The sequence below is a fragment of the Penaeus monodon genome, chromosome 16, assembly GCF_015228065.2.
Source record: "Penaeus monodon isolate SGIC_2016 chromosome 16, NSTDA_Pmon_1, whole genome shotgun sequence".
NCBI lineage: Eukaryota > Metazoa > Arthropoda > Malacostraca > Decapoda > Penaeidae > Penaeus > Penaeus monodon.
Genome location: NC_051401.1, coordinates 13,326,586 through 13,344,085, shown reverse-complemented (window position 1 = coordinate 13,344,085; position 17,500 = coordinate 13,326,586). Strand labels below are relative to the sequence as shown.

At 46.6% G+C, this 17,500-nt stretch overlaps 1 protein-coding gene across 1 annotated transcript in view; it reads right to left on the bottom strand.

The window, feature by feature from the left end:
* Positions 1–2,714: 2,714 nt before the first annotated feature.
* Positions 2,715–17,500, bottom strand: part of LOC119582940 — a gene marked incomplete in the record, with an annotated part of 125,770 nt that continues 110,984 nt past the window's right edge. The window contains 1 exon segment of the mRNA XM_037931453.1: positions 2,715–3,057. Coding sequence (XP_037787381.1) covers positions 2,715–3,057 — 343 coding nt within the window.

Here is a 17,500-nt window from a genome sequence, read left to right as displayed (position 1 = left end):
CAATCAACTCCAGGCACGCGGAGGGGGGCGGGGGAGGGTTATTGGTACTTGTGGCGTGTTTAGCCGCTCCTTATCGCGGATCAAGCGGCCGCCCCGTGAGGACAGCTGGCTTGGCGGTATTGGATAAGCTCATCGAGGTGGAGAGCTTTCGCTACAGTTGCGTAACTATTTATGGACGGGGATTAGGCGGAGAGTCTGATCCTATTTGTGTGTGTGTGTGTGTGTGTGTGTGTGTGTGTGTGTGTGTGTGTGTGTGTGTGTGTGTGTGTGTGTGTGTGTGTGTGTGTGTGTGTGTGTGTGTGTGTGTACATGCACATATACATGCAGACACGTGCATGCGTGATTGTGATTGAACAGTTGTCAGGAATGTTCACCTCTCACTAACGCGACCGAAGATGAATGCAAATACTGACGATGACGACATGTGAATTCACAGCACCAAACATGCTATTTACTATGCAAACAATAATCAACAGGCTAATCAAATGATTTACTGTTAATCGCAATCACAACTCATGTTTAGCTAACAAACTGCCACGGGCGAGTGTTGGGGGTGAACAGAGCAGATCATGAAGCCTGTAATAATAATAATAATAATAATAATAATAATAATAATAATAATAATAATAATAATAATAATAATAATAATAATAATAATAATAATAAAAATAAATCCACCTATTACTAGCACCATAGAACACAGTACGAAATTGGCTTCCTAGATTTTTTATCCATTTCTACTGTAAACTAAATTTCCAGCGCCAAAACAGAAACCACAAAAAATCCAAAAAGTCAGCTTAGTACCCGTTTTTTCCATTCGCTCGTTCGTGACCCCCCCCCCCTCCACCAACGCCGAGACCCATACATGCATACATACCAAAGTGGGAGGGAGGAAAAGGAATAGAAGGGGAGAGGGAAGGAGGATGGAAGGAGGGATGGAGGGAGTGATAGGGAGAGAGAAGGGAGGGAGGGAGAGATAGAGAGGGAGGGAGGGAGGGAGGGAGGGAGGGAGGGAGGGAGGGAGGGAGGGAGGGAGGGAGAGAGAGAGAGAAGAGAGAGAGAGAGAGAGAGAGAGAGAGAGAGAGAGAGAGAGAGAGAGAGAGAGAGAGAGAGAGAGAGAGAGAGAGAGATTCTTCCTCTTTTTCCTCTTTATCCTTTACGCCCCCTGCTTCCTTCTTTCGCAGACCGCCCCTTCGTTCGTCAAATATCCACACCGCCAGAATCCTACTCGACCCGGGAAGAGCCTTTGGCAGAACCTAAGAGAATTGGACGCGCAATCCGGCCCCGTGTAGCACACAGCTCGAACACGGCCGAGCTCAATACCGCAGCCGGATTCCTTGGTCTGGTACGAGACAAGCCCTGGCACTCAGGGCAACATGGCACTCAGATGGCACTCGGAGCTACGCGGCTCCCCTAGAGAAAGAAAAAAAAATACCGGGCACCATCGATCCCTTCCGGACTGAAAGTTGACAGCGCGAGTTCCTCTCAAGATGGAAAACAAAGACAAGGTCCCGACCTCGGATTTACCGCGACTTTTTCCATTCCTGAATCCGTTATGGCAAAATAAAAGGAGAGGGAGGGGGAACTCGTCCCAAACACACGGGGGAGCATTTTCATTCGCAGTCTGATCCCTCCATCTGCTCTGGCGTTCCCTTTTCTTTGGTCTTATTTCTTGTTCCGATTCTCCTACGTCTCTCGTTCACCTTTATATGTATCATGCTATTCCTTTTCTCGATGAAACTAAAACTCATGTTAATCTATAACTGACCCAAGCAGGAGGTCTTAGTTCCCTTTTTCAAACATGTATCTTCTTTTTCGCCTTCTCTCTCTCTCTCTCTCTCTCTCTCTCTCTCTCTCTCTCTCTCTCTCTCTCTCTCTCTCTCTCTCTCTCTCTCTCTCTCTCTCTCTCTCTCTCTCTCTCTGTTCCCCTTTCGCTTTCCTTCCTATGAACTATCCTAAATCAGTGCTCTCCTCCTCTTTTATACCACTACTGTTCGATACGATTTTTCTTTCGATTTTACTCAGCGTATGTATTCACAATCTTCCTTTCATAATCCACGATTCCCGATTCCGTTGTGTCCCTTCTACCTCCTCCCCTTCCGTACTCCCTTTCCCCTCCCTCTTCTCCTCCCTCTCCCTCTCCCACCCTTCTCTCCCCCGATCGGTTCGACGTGACGAGGGAGACCAATAACCCAGACGAGGCAACAAAGTAAAAGCAACAACAACACGTCCGAGTTTCCGACAGAGATTTAGAAAAGAAGAAGAAGAAGAAGAAGAAGAAGAAGAAGAAGAAGAAGAAGAAGAAGAAGAAGAAGAAGAAGAGAAGGAAGAAACACTAAGTTATCTGGAGCGAGTGTATCCCGCGAGGAGAGAGAAAGAAGATATTCATAATAAAAAAATCGAGATAAAAATGTGATCTGCAATGCTGGTGTCCCCACAGACTCTAGTCCGTCCGCACGCGGCACAGGTGAGACAAATTGGTTTACTGGGACACGTTTCCCCTCTTTCTTAGTCTGTCTGTCTGACTGACGATTTAGTCTCCTCTTCCCCTTCTTCCTTCTCTTTCTCATTCACTTTAATATCCTTCTTCCCTCGCCCTAGGCATTATACGAATCGATGGTTGGTAGGGATGACGAAACAGGAACAGAAAATAAGGCAGCCAGAAAGATGATCAGCACATACCTATGCGTTTGGTATGTAGGGGTTATAATGAGTCAACATATGAAACTTGAACTCAGCAATCTACGGTAAAAAACGTTTTGTAGCACATCCATTTGGGTGTACTGCACACGCGCATAGCTTGCTATACCCAAGTCTACCACTGGCACGGCAAGGCAACACTCACCATCTTCATGACGCACGTGCTCGGGAGTCCGGCTGGCCTCGGCCACGTCCAGCTGTGAGTGCTGCTGCGACTGAGGCGACTGCTGCTGGGACTGCTGACAGCTACTGGGGGGCTGTTGTTGCTGCTGAGGTGTCTGTGGTTGTGGGGGCGGTTGCTGTTGCTGTTGCTGCTGTTGCTGTTGTTGCTGTTGTTGAGGTTCACGCCTGTTATTCCTGTTCAAAAGAGATAAAAATAAAATATCAGTTTTGCTGAGCACTGCAGTACTAAAAAAATAAGATTTTCGAACCCCACGTTTTCAGATACCAAAACCCCGTATTTTTAATCACCCTAGTGTTACTGTGATGTAGAAAAAAAAGAAAATCAAGAAGGAAAACGCACAAGCACATGTTACTAAGTACAGTATCATCGAAAGACTAGTCAAATTTCAATAACAAAGAATCCTGGAAACATGCAAATCCTCAACAACCGCCCGAAAGAGAGAAAACACAACGTTGGTGTCTTGTTTCAGGTAACGAAAGACAACACAATGGGCAGCTGTTTAATATAAGAGCCATGGAAACCCTCACATCCTCCCGAATGACGGAATGACAGCGCAGATCACCCATAACCGAATACGTAACGCTTCCATGCTCGGAGTACAAGCCCTGCAGCCTGGTCAGCAACTCTTCATAAAAGTTTTACACGGACCAGCCGGACGCTAACACACTGACAAATGGTGCCAATTATATTCCATAGTGAGTGCGCGCCACTAAAAGGGACTTTTCAGTGTGTGCATGTGTGTATGCATGTGTGCCTGCATTTATGTATGTATGTGTATATGTGAGTCTATATTTGTGTGTGGGGTGTTGTGTGGCGAATTTGTGGTCGTGTTGTGTTGTAGTCTGCATTGTGTTGCTTTGTGCTGTGTTCCCGTGCTGTATGTCTCGAATGAGATCCAAAGAGTTCCCGGCTCCCGGTCTGATGGTGTTTAGGGAGCGAGGCCAGGATATGGGGGATTTTTTTACAACAAAAACACACCCTTAATGGGGCGGAAATTGGAAGCATATTGATTTGCCCCAATATCACATCATTCTGCGCACGCGTAGGCATACACTGAATAAAAAAGGAAGAAAGATAGCGAGAGAGAGAGAGAGAGAGAGAGAGAGAGAGAGAGAGAGAGAGAGAGAGAGAGAGAGAGAGAGAGAGAGAGAGAGAAATTGACTCTCATAAAGGCAGTAACGTCTTGGCTTGATCTCATCCCTATCACCCTTGGGAGGACAAAATTATTACCCAGGCCAAAGAAAGTAAGGATAAAGATGATGTTTTCAAGTAGGTACGAATACGTAGATTTATGACGACTGAAGTATATCTACTATTTGTGTATCTATGAATCTGCGCAGCTCTGTCTTCTGTGTAAGTGCAGTAATTCATTTTCGTTAGGTAATCGCCCAAAATTCCTGTTTATTTCGTAGAAATCCAAGACGAGAGAATCACCAGAAAATAAAGAAATTTCGTGAAAATTTCCCCATAGAGCCAATAGGCCCATCTATCATCTCCTGCGACTTTTATCACCATTCTGGGAACTCCAAGGATCATTTGATATATCTAACTACCACTTACTCGGGACATTAATATATATATACAGTACATACATTATACACATTAGACACTCCCCTTAACCATACTATATGCTTCTTCGATTTAACAGTGACTAAAGAGTTATGGTGCGCATAAACATGCACACACAGCGCACCACTCACGCACATGCACTCAAACACATAAACAAACAAACACAAACACACAAGCAAAATCTCTGGCATTTTCGATGAACAACAACACCTGCGTTGCTATTCTTGTCAGAATAAGACTGAATGGTTGCTCTCCCTTCCCCCGCCCCCCGCTGACTTCCCTCTCCCTGCGTGTAATGATACTGATAATTAATAGTGTTGGGTAACGCAGGCCGCGTTCAGAAGGGGCGGTCACACTAACAGTAACGGCCAAGAAGACTAATGAGATAGATATAGAGAGAGAGAGAGAGAGAGAGAGAGAGAGAGAGAGAGAGAGAGAGAGAGAGAGAGAGAGAGAGAGAGAGAGAGGGGGGGGTAGGGAAAGGGGAGGGGAGGGGGAGGGATGGGAGGGGAGGGGAGGGTGGAGGAAAGGGGGGAGAGAAAAAGGAGAGAGGAGAGAGAGGAGGAAGAAAGAGGGAGAGAGAAGAGAGAGAGAGAGAGAGAGGGAGGAGAAGAGAGAGAGGAGATAGAGAGAGAGAGGAGAGAGAGAGAGAGAGAGAGAGAGAGAGAGAGAGAGAGAGAGAGAGAGAGAGAGAGAGAGAGAGAGAGAGATTATAATAATGATATCCCTTCGTAGATATGCAAATCAAGTGCATATATATACATACAATAATCGCGTATTATATTATTTCCAATGACTATTTCGTAAGAAATAACTCCAATACCAATGATCCAATACCAGGCGGCTACATATATCACAGATGAGTAGGCCATAATTCATGATGTACTATCACCTCAATGAGACCGGAGCATTAAGAGACCGTCTATACTTTGTATCTTTATTGCTACTTTTTACGGATCAACAAACGCAAATGAGGTAATTTCGTAGCAGTAATCCACGGCCTAATGTTCCCGCAGTGCACTGTATTTGCAACGGTCCTACTCGATATGCAAACGTTACGTACTTCGGTGAATAATAACTAAATGCAAAACTATAGTAATTTCCTACTTGAAAAAAGTAATAACATCCTAAACAGAATCTATCACTTTTACATTTACTATCACTCTTATTTATATACACTATTAATTATTATTCGTCTTCTACACATTATTCATTTAGACAGCTCTCGCGCCGTCCTTCCGACAGCAGGCGAGAACAGGGTAAGGAGTCTCATTAGAATTTCGACCATCTTGTTTTTCAATTCATCTGAATCATATGACGTCTAGCTGTTTTTTCTTTATCATTTTCATTAATTGTTTACACTCTTCCTGTTGCCTTATTTTACTACTGGTCTTGTTTATTCATGCTCTTCATACTCGACCTTCATAAAAATATGGACTGAAGAAAGGGGGAAGGGAAGAGCGAAGAAAGAGCAAGGAGCGAGCGCGTAGGCACGGAAAGGAAAGAACAAAATCGAACTAACGAGAGAGAGAGAGAGAGAGAGAGAGAGAGAGAGAGAGAGAGAGAGAGAGGGAGGGAGGGAGGGAGGGAGGAGGGAGGAGGGAGGGAAGGAGGAGGGAGGAGGGAGGGAGGGAAGGAGGCAGGGAGTGGAGGGAGGAGGGAAGGGAGGGAGGGAGAGAGGGAGGGAGAGAGGAGAGAAGAGATGAAAAATTAAACCCAAAGTCAAAAAAGAAAACAGAACGTGTCCCTTTGCGTCCTCCCCGCGTCAGGTGCTCTTGTTGGCAGTTCTTGTGCACGAACCACCGAATAACCTAAATAAAAGCGACCAGCTGAGTGCAATGACAAATCAGATCCCGAGACACCACCGACTTCCTGTTAATACCAACAAAGACGAGGTTCCAAGTAATTATGGCGTTCATGGTGATGATAACCACATTTAAAACAATTAAGCAATGATACCGTGAACTTTCATAAATAGCAAAATGCGGAACAAAAAACGGCGGCTCCCATTAGCACGAGCGAAAAGAAAGAGGGAACATAATGAGAACAATTACCGCGTGGCCATCACGTTGGGGAATCGCACCAAGTTACGTTACTCATTCCGAGGCGAGGACCCCCTGCCGTGACTTCCCCGAACATCAACAGCTCGTTAAGACTCTTCCGAAATCTGCACCATGACTTTTTGTTGTCCCAGACCTGACAATGGCCATGTCGGGCCATTAACTGGAATCTCAGCTTGCCTTTGTTAAACTTTAGTGTGGGGGAAAAACGCTGGAAAGCACGTAATACACACGCGTAAACCTCAATACGTGTGAGCACATGTGAACACACACACGCACAGACAACACACATACACAAAACACACACACGCACACACTTACATCCCGCACACACTCACACGCACGAAGAAGTAGTAGCACGCACGCACTCAAAACACCACACTCAAACACACACACACACACACACACACACACACACTATCACTCTCATTATCCTTATCACCCTTCCTCTCTTTCTCCTTGAAATGAGCTTTGTAAATGAAACGTGGGTCGACACCGCAGAGTTAGTCATCAATCTAACGCACCGAAGTTCCCTTTTTTCTCGAACCCCCGATCGTCGTTAAATAAACGACATTCCAATCCATTGCACATGCACTTTATAATCACCCTAGAGTCACACGAGCAGCACTTCAACTCTTCTAAACTAAGCGAGCAAAACCGTGCCTCCATCAATTTCCATCCTGCCAGTGATTGCATCTTGAGATACATCACGCAAACCTCCTTCCCTCCCTCCCTCCCTTCCTCTCGCTTTCACCACCCATCTCGAGCCTATCCCCCTTTAACTCTATTACACCCTCCTCTCCCCTCCCCTCCCACCCTGTCCCCTCTCCACGTCCTCCTGTTGGCCCGACCTACACCGGTATCGAGTTTCTTATCACCTTAATGTAATAAGAAGCTTGATGACTTCCCCAGCAGCTTCAGTCGCATGCATAATCTTGGGTTGGGAGCGCTGGCTTGTACAGTTCGTTTAGCTTAGGCCCCCAACTTTATATTTTCCTCTGCCTGTTTACAATTCTTGATAAAGAACAAATATACATCTGCAGACGAAGGGTCACTTGGGAGTACCTGGAGGCTGGATCATTCTAGGAATATAGTAAACGCGGTACCCAATATTCAATATCGCATCTTGTATCTTCTTGGATATTGAAAAAGTACTTTGTTGTACTACATGCACATTCCAAAATATCAGAAATAAAAAGTTATCTTCTGAAAAACCTAACAAATTATATTTCAACTATCAGCCCCCCGTCCGCCAATGGCCGTGACACTTAATCAAGCTAAATGACCCGATCAGCGGGTTCAAAGCTTTAATTATCCACGAAATGAGCGACACAATTACACGTACTTACCCCGGCGAGAGCAATTGTATCGCTCACTCAAAAATGGATGAAAATGAATGGGCCAATCCCTCTCGGATATAATATGCAGCGAGATGAGTCCCGCTGCTGTTGCTTTTGTTTTTATCTTACGTGCCTCCGTCCCTGTGACACGGCTGGCATTATAAATGAATGCAATTTTAACACAGTCCTCGGATACGAAAGAACTTGCCTGTATTTTTCTCCATGTAAATGGGCAATGTATTCATTACTTCCCATAAAGACCAACACAACAAAATATACATGTTTGTTGTCTGATATGGCTGCCCTAAAGCCATAGGCGTAGTTTTCTCCCCAGAAAAGGACCTGGGGAGAAACAGATTCTGTGCTGGAGCCACTTCTGATCCAGGACCACGAACCCATGAATCTACAGTGTGTATGTGGTGTGTGTGTGCGTGTGCGTGTGCGTGTGCGTATGTGTGCGCGTGTATGTGAGTGTGCGTGCGCGTGTGTGTGAGTGTGAGTGTGAGTGTGCGTGCGCGTGTGTGTGCGTGCGCGTGTGTGTGCGTGTGCGTGTGTGCGATTTGTATGAGTGTGCGTATAAGTATGTCCATCTGTACGTGTGTGCGTCCCGGACCTCCAAACCACCTGTTACGCCAGAGCAAGAAAACGCTGCGACGGCCCGTCCCCTTTACCCCCCGACCGGAGGCGGAAATTCAGTGATTTGTTCCACCATCTGAAATTGTTTCCTTGAAGTCGTTAGCTATTTTTATAACTTATTCCAAGACTGATACTTTTCTTGCTCACCACGCATTGGATCGGGGACAGAGATGAAGTGAAAGCGTTTATCTAAAATAGTACGTGGACAATTTTTCATGATAACTGACCAAATTAATATACACACATGACTCGATAATCTACTGCTTCTTTTTGACAGACCAGAAAGAGAGAGAGAGAGAGAGAGAGAGAGAGAGAGAGAGGAGAGATGGAGAGAGAGAGAGAGGAGAGAGAGAGAGAGAGAGAGAGGGAGGGGGGAGAGAGAGAGAGAGAGAGAGAGAGAGGGAGAGAGAGAGAGAGAGAGAGAGGGAGAGGGGGGAGAGAGAGAGAGAGAGAGTGAGAGAGGTGGACAGAGAGAGAGAGAGAGAGAGGAGACGAGAGAGAGAGAAGAGAGAGAGAGAGAGGAGAGAGAGAGAGAGAGAGAGAGATCACAACGAGGCAATTTGTGTGCAGATTGACGATAATGACCCGTTTAAACATCTCCAACTAAAGTCGCCCCTAAGCTCATGTGGCAGAAGGTTTTGTTCCCCTCGCAACCAGCCTTGTGATCTGGCGAGCTGGCCAGAATTAGGTCTTTAAGAAAAAGGAAAAAGAGGGAAGGGGTTAACAAGCGTCGTGTATTGTCGACAAGCTCGGAAAGCACACAAGCTTGAACGATGAGAGGAAAAATCTGTGTAACAAGGCGGGCAAGGTGTAACTATGTAGGTATGTGAGTATGTAGGGTAGTGGCCAAGTATTATAAAAAAAAAAGGGTGGAAAATACTCGAAGACTACTATCAATGGAACAGCAGTTCAAGCATTAATATATACACGATGGGAGGGAGGAAGGAAGGGAAGAATTTGTGTCGTAGGGAAAGGATGATTACATGTCGGCAAATACGACTGCAAAAAACAACCATACAACGCAGACCAAAACAAGGCACATTTTGGAGGGGAAAAAATGAGAGGGAGGTGGACATAAAAACCGACAGGAAGCAGTTAAACAACAGGGGTTGTCAGCAGAACGTATGAGCCTCCGTGGCTTTTGCCATTACATCGGCGGGGGTGACACGTGCCCTCAATTTTCTCAAGACAAGATGACGGAGAGGCGACCTGCTGCCACCTATTCCCACGCCGACCTTCGCTGGCCGCCCGATATCGCCACTCGCATTAACCTGCCATTCCCTTTCTCTTTCTTCCCCTCCCCTATTCATCTCCCTTTCCCTCTCTCCCACTCGATTCTTCACCTCTATTTCTTCTTCTTCTCCATTCTGCTCTTCTTTTACGCCAGTCACTCCTATTTCTGGAACTCTTAACAAGTAATTAAATAATTTTCTCGTTGAATTTTTGATCAAAGGCACAAAAATTGTAATTAGATTTAACTTTTAACTGTTCGGAAAACATTCTTACTTTGTACCACTTTACTTCCAATTGCGCTGGAAAAATGAGTTAGTATTTCGTATGAGTATTACCAATTGTATATAGATGAAACGCTTATGTAAAAAAAAAAAAGCTAATGAATAAAATAGTTTGAAATATCAACACACAATTGGCAGTAAGGCAGTTTTTCTTATGTAGACTAAATTCTCCCTTGTTCTGCAAGTCTAAACAAAAGCCCCTTTACTTTTTCCCTCTCATGGCCCTCACAATAACCCCCCCCCACCCTCCCCACGCTTCCCAAAGCCGAATGAAAAGTAGTCCCGCTTCTATGATTCGCATGTACTCAAAAGCGGACTATGTAGTGACTGTACTCCGATTTGTGGTCTTTGTGGTGACTGTACTCCGGTTGGCGGACTATGTAGTGACTGAACTATGTTGGCGTGTACCGAGTTCCTCCAGGAACTCGGTACAAGCCAGTAAAAGCCCCCACTGACCTCCGGCAACAATATGATACTCCCCCTATCACTCCCGCGTTGAATCCGGTAGAGGTAAAGCCATAAGGAATATCGAAGAGCTTAAGTCATTATGGTAATGGCCAGAAGATAAGAGCAGCGAGGGGGCGAGAGGAGGAGAAAGGTCTAGACCCAATATTCTCGAAAGGCCCGACCACAAATGGAGACGCCGTGATCGCGTTCTCCAAGACGTGGCCGAAATGTGGTGGATATTCCTCGCTATCCGGAAAGGAGACGAAAAAAAAGGAGGAGCGGCCATGACTCGGTGGAAACCAAGATGAAATTTTTATCCGATCTAGCCACAGCATCACTGGAAGTCTTCCAGGTATCATTCGGGGCTTCGCTACTCCCACACCAAACGCCGGTCACGAGGGCGTCTCTCACAGCCCTTCGTTTATTCCGAAGTTACGAAATCTACGGAATAAAAGAATGAACTCACACAAAAAGGGCAAAAGTTATATCCTATCGACAGCCAACGCAACATCCCCGACATGTAATCGAACCTCCAAATTCTAATAGAGCCCGGCCCGAGCGCTGGGGCGTACGGAGCGACGTCGACCCGAAAGATTCTTTTTTTATTATTATTATTTTTATTTTTTTATTTTAAAGGGGCTGGTATACCGGAGAGTGAGAAGAAACAGATGAGGAAGGCAGGGAAGAACGAAGGATGAGGGGAAAATGAGAAACGGAGCAAGAGGCAAGAAAGGGAGAGACGTGGGGAAGGGGAAGGGGGGGAGGGGGCTGAGACGAAAAAAGGAAATGAAGAATGGAATGTTTACGCACGCCACCGGAAATTAAACAAGCAGAATATTAAGGCTGAACCAACGGCGGAGGATGCATAAGCCGCGCCGCAGGACATGGTCTCTGGAAGGCGGGTTTGCGATGGAAATGGGAAGGGCGGCGACGCTGAGGCGTTGAATGGGAGGCGGGGGACATAGAGGTGTTAAAAGGGACAGAAAAGGGGCGTAGACTGACAAGTGGACAGTACATTTAAAAACGATTTGATTTCAAGTTGTTTTCTGAATCTGCTGATCCCTCCCTTTCACAGTACAATTTATACTTCTTACATCTTACTCAAATTTCCCATATCTTAGTGCAACGATATCTCTCAGGCACACACGCAACTCTACGCAATTCCACGCAATTACTCAGCGCACTGGTCTCCGCACACCCAGATGCTCTATCGCGACCGGCGATAAGCGTGCGCTCGCAAAATTCCAAAGGTGCCTTTCAATTCGTTACTTAAACACCGGCAGGATTACGACTCCCGGAACTTGGAACCTTTGAATAATAGAGACACTGATAAGAAAACTCATAATGTGGTCTTTTTCTTCCTTCCCTCCACCGTCTACCCCCCTTCCTTCTCCCCTCCCCTCCCCAGTCCCATCCCCCTCTTCCTCTCTCATTTCCCCGATTTCTCCCGGTCCCCTTTCCTCTCCCCCGTCATCACCCCTTGGGCCCAACCCTTCCCTTTTCCCCTTTTGCTCGATCCTTTCCATTTTCTCTCTTTTCCCCTTCCCCTTTCTTACTCATCTTCCTCTTTCTCTCTTCCCGCTCCCTTCCCCTTCCTCTCCCTTCTTCTTCTTTTAACGGTAGGTTCATGTCTGAGCCGCCGTGGTCACAGCATGACACTTAATTGTAGTTTTCATGTTGTGATGCTCTTGGAGTGAGTACGTGGTAGGGTCCCCAGTTCCTTTCCACGGAGAGTGCCGGTGTTACCTTTTAGGTAATCATTCTCTCTATTTATCCGGGCTTGGGACCAGCCGTGACTTGGGCTGGCTTGGCCACCCAGTGGCTAGGTAGGCAATCGAGGTGAAGTTCCTTGCCCAAGAGAACAACGCGCCGGCCGGTGACTCGAACCCTCGAACTGAGATTCCCTTCTATCATTCCCCAATTTCTTCCTTCTTAAACTTTCCCTCTTCTCTTCCTCTTCCCTCTCCTCTTCCTCCATCCACTTTGTCCCTTCCCCTTTTCCTTCCTTCTTCCTCCCCCCCCCTTCCCCTTCTCCTTCCCTTTCCTCTTCCCCCCCACACCTCCCCCGCCAAGCAACCGTATCATCAACGTTATCAAGCAAATTCGCCGAGTCCGAACAACCAGTCATTCGCCTTTATTCGCGGTGACTCTGCACGTTTTGGCACGATGAAAGAGGATTTGATAACACGGATGAATGTTCCATTATTATTATCTTTTTTTATTACTGACTGCCTATCCCACACTCTCTATCTCCCCCTCCCCCCTCCCCCACCCCCTCGCCATATATTCGGCTCAATAACGTATATGAAACAGAGAGTTATTTCCCGTCGAAAATATTTAACTGAAGAAATATCTACATTGGATAAAGCTGGGCATTTTGATGGAGCCTAACGCACAAAGGCTTTGGGGTATCCAGACAAACTGGAAATTAAAATCCGGGTATGAATGCTTTCAAATATATGCCTGTGATATTAAAAAGAATGACCCTAATCATGGCGATCGATGCCTGCTAAATGATCTTAATGAACTGTGGCATCCTCTGACTGAAAGCCAAAAAGTTCATCAATTCTAAAAAAGGAAAGAGGAAAATTGCCGCTCTACAAAAAGCTGTTATCCCAAAACTTTTCGCTATATGTCTTCTTTTTTTCTTTTTCTGCATCCCCTTTCAACCTTCACTCTGTTTCTACTTCCGTCTGTTTTTCGCTTTTACGATGTATCACACGCTCATTCACTCACAAACTAACTGACAGACTGACTGTCTGTCTGTCTGTCTGTCTGTCTGTCTGTCTGTCTGTCTGTCTGTCTCTTATTCTCACTCCATCTTCCTCTTCCTCTCACTCTCCCTCACTCACTCATTATTTTTTTGCCTACTATCACTCACTCACTCATTCTAACTGGCACTTTCTGTCTCTGTTCCCCCCACCCCCTCTCCCTCTCCCTCTCTCTCCCCCTCTCTCTCCCTCTCTCTCTCTCTCTCTCTCTCTCTCTCTCTCTCTCTCTCTCTCTCCCTCTCTCTCTCCCTCTCTCTCTCTCTCTCCCTCTCTCTCTCCCTCTCCCTCTCCCTCTCCCTCTCCCTCTCCCTCTCCCTCTCTCTCTCCCACTACGTATCACTCACTACCTCACCAAAGGGCCCATTCCCTCACTGCGTATCAATCATTCACGTGCTCTTTTCTTTCTCTCTCTCTCTCTCTCTCTCTCTCTCTCTCTCTCTCTCTCTCTCTCTCTCTCTCTCTCTCTCTCTCTCTCTCTCTCTCTCTCTCTCTCTCTCTCTCTCTCTCTCTACGCCATACATCAGCAGCACCTCGCTTCGCACGTATCCTCCTTTCCCACTCCCATCCCCACTTTTTTTCCCCCCGCTGCGTCTGTCCCAGAATAACAATGCGTAAATCACAACAAATTCTCCTTCGCCAAACCGGCCGTCAAACCAACCAAAACAGTTCCATAATCCCCTTTTAACAATTCCAACCTAATCCCCCGCGGTCCCCTACAGCACAACGGCTGTAGCTTGTCCCAGGTGTCGGCAGATGATGATGATGTTAATGATGATGATTCAACGCTTTATTTCCCCGCATTATTTTTACATTAATCCCTCATATGCATCTGAAATTGGCTGCTTTCTGGCGCATCATTTGCCCAACCCGGCGGGAGCACTTTGCCTAATTTGTACCCAGATAGGACTGGAGTATGTAAATGATATTTGCTCCAGAATAAAGTGCGGCGAATCGTGGGTTTTTGATACCGGGGCGAAAAGGCCGGGAAAAGGAGGAAAATACGAGGCGGAGTTGGAGAAGAGGGTGGACAAGAAACAAAGGAAATAGTCAATAAACAGGGATGTGAGGAATGAATAACAAATGCAAGAAAGACGAATAGCAGAAAAAAACGTGCCGAATAAACGGAAAGGAGGTGAGATAACACACATTCAATAGGTAAGATCTTAAACTAATGCGATTTCGGTCTGTTGGTTAGCATATTAGCTCAATTTACTTGTCGTTAATCTTCGATTATGCTATTTATCATCTGATCTTCGTTTGGTTCAGAATCGTTCATTGCGTTAACAGACAATCAAATTACATGTACAAGAGTTACCCCTGTCTTCAATACGCTCTGTAGAAAAAAAAAAGTATGTTAGGAATCCCAGTTTTAACCTATTCAAAATATACAATAGCCAGACATAAAGATATGAATGAGAAATTACCAGAATAGTATTCAAAGTGGCACTATGCACAAAGCTTTCACTGCGATGGGAAAAAGCGAAACAGTTGTTATTCTGAGCTAGAGGTGCCAACCTTCACTGCCTCAACGCCCGTTATCAGCAGCTTAGTAGAAGGGGTTTCATCATCGATAGTACCACAGTCCAGCTGGCGATCTAATAGAGAAGCTGGAGATATAAATTTAAACAGTATCTGACAGATGACTCTATAACAGTAGCGTCACACAGCTAAGCGCTGAGTCCCGATGCGTCGCAAATTGGATGACGGGATTCCAGCACGTCATTTAACGTTGGCACAGAAGAAGGGAGAGGTGCGCCGCGTCCGGACCCTACAAACTATGTCGACTAAATTCCTGTGAACATTCGCAGCTGAAACGCCTTTAGCGATTGAACGGCTGCCCCCCTTTGAATTTTTTTGGGCATACATTAAACGGGTTTTTTACGCAACCCCTCAGGAATTAAAACACATTTTAAACATTTCCTGCGATTGCCGTGATCACACCAGCAAAAAAAAAAAGTTTTTCCATACACATGCTTTCTAGATGAAATAACGGATTAAAAGAGAAAGACCCCCCAAAAAAAACAAAAAGAAAAAACGGGGGGGACAGTAAAAACAAAAAGCCCTTCCTAGACGTGCAGCGGAGGAGGATCCCCCAACACAATTCTTGTTGCCTTGATTATTTTTTTCGCAGACGTTTCGGCTCCTTCGCGGCAAACCAGCTCTCGACTAAAAGGGCCTCCCCCCCTGCACTTTTTCCTCAAATCTGCGTTGCGTTATGAAAATTTTCCTCTTTTCTCTCCCCTGCGTAACCTCCTCATCATCATTATTCATCTTTTCAATCTATCCCCACTCACTCATTCTAACGCACTCTCCGTCTCTGTCTCCCTCCCCCATTCTCTTTCTCTCTCTCTTCCCTTTCTCTCCTCTCCTCCTTCTCTCTCTCTCCTCTCCTCTTTCTCTCTCTCTCTCTCTCCTCCTTCCTCTCTCTCTCTCTCTCTCTTTTCTCTCTTCCCCTCCCCCCCCCTTTCTCTCTCTCTCTCCTTTTTCTCGCTCTCTCCTTTCTCTCTCTTCTCTCTCTCTCTCTCTCTTTTCTCTCTCTCTCTTCTCCTCTCTCTCCTTCTCCCCCTTCTCTTTAGCTTTCTCTTCTCTCTCTTTCTCTCTCTCCCTCCTCCCTCCGTCTCCTTCCCTCTCTCTCTCTCTCTCTTCCCCTCTCTCCTTCTTCCCTCCCCCTTCCTCCTCCCCCCCCCCCCTCTCTCTCTCTCTTCCCCCCCCTCTCTTTTCTCTCTCTCTCCCTCCCCCTCTCTCTTCTCTCTCTCCCCCCCCCTCTCTCTCTCTCTCCCCCCCCCCCCTCTCTTCTCTCTCTCTCTCTCTCTCTCCCCCCTCCCTTCCCTCTCTCTCTCCCTCCCCCACCTTTTTCTCTCTCTCCCCCCATCTCTTCTCTCTCTCCCTCCCAACCTTCTCCTCTCCTCCCCTCTCTCTCTCCTCTCCCTCCCACCTCTCTCTCTCTCTCTTCTTTTCTCTTCTCTTTCCTCTCTCTCTCTTTTTTTCTCTCAGGGGGGAGGGGGGGGGAGGGGGAGGGGAAGGAGAGGAAGGAGGGGGGGAAAAGGGGGAGAGGAGGGGGAGAAGGAGAAGGGGAAAAAAGAGAAGGAAAGAAGAAGGAGAAGGAAAGGGAGAGGAGAAAAAAGGGAGAAAAAAAAAAAAAAGGAAAAAAAAAAGAAAAGGGGGAAAAAAAAAAGGGAAAAAAGAAAAAAAAAAAAAAAATTTTTTTGAAAAAGTGTAATTAAAAACCTAAAGGCTGCCCTTTAAAACCAAATCCTGAGGATATTTTCCGAAAGCCTCACTCATTATTTCCATTAATATGAAAATATCATCGCCGGTCGAACCTTTTCTTGGCATCTGATCGTGCAGTAAAAAAGTGAAAATCATAAACTCCGAATTAATTAACCTCCAGGTACTTGAGGCCAAGATAGGAGTCGCATTCCAATAAACGCTCAGCCGCTCCTCCCAATGAAAAAATCGATAATTAATAATTTAATTATCCCTCGTCGTGAGACAAACAAGCTAAAAATCACGACCATTTCGAACGGTGTTTTCCCCCGCAAAGGCCTAGTTCCGCGCAGTTCATTTCTCGCGTAATCGCTCGATACAAAGACCACAGAATATCAGAGGATGCGCAGCGGACAGGGCGACGGCCTCCCCCTCCTCCGTCGGATCGCGATCCTGATCGGGCCGCCTCACCTGCCAGGCCACCGGTGCTCATCAGAACTCCCCTCATCACGTTCTGTCCTTCTTCCCTTTCTCCTCCTCTGCCTCTCGCGACTGCATTCTCTTCCCTTTCTTCCCCCCGCGGCCTACCTTCCCTTCCTTGCCCACATGGCCTACCTTCCCTCCCTTTCCTTCCCCTCACAGCCTGCCTTTCTTCCCCAAGCGGCCTACCTTCCCTCCCTTTCCTTCCCCACACGGCTTGCTTTCCCTTCCCTTCCCTTCCTTTCCCACACGGCCTGCTTTCCCTTCCCTCTCCTTCCTTCCCCTCACGGCCTGTCTTCCTTCCCCATGCGGCCACCTTCCTTCCTCTTCCTTCCCCAAGAGGTCTATCTTCCTTCTCTTTCCCTTCTTCCTCCTTCCCCAAGCAGCCTACCTTCCTTCTCTTCTTCCCTCCCTTTCCGCGGCCGAACGTCCCTCTCTCCTCTCCCCTTGTCCTACTTCACTCCGTATCTTCCAGGTCATGGATATTCTGGCGTCTGAAATGTCCTCTCTCCCTCTTCTTCCCTGTCCTCTTCTCCCTTCTTCTTACTTCTGTGTGTGTGTGTGTGTGTGTGTGTGTGTGTGTGTGTGTGTG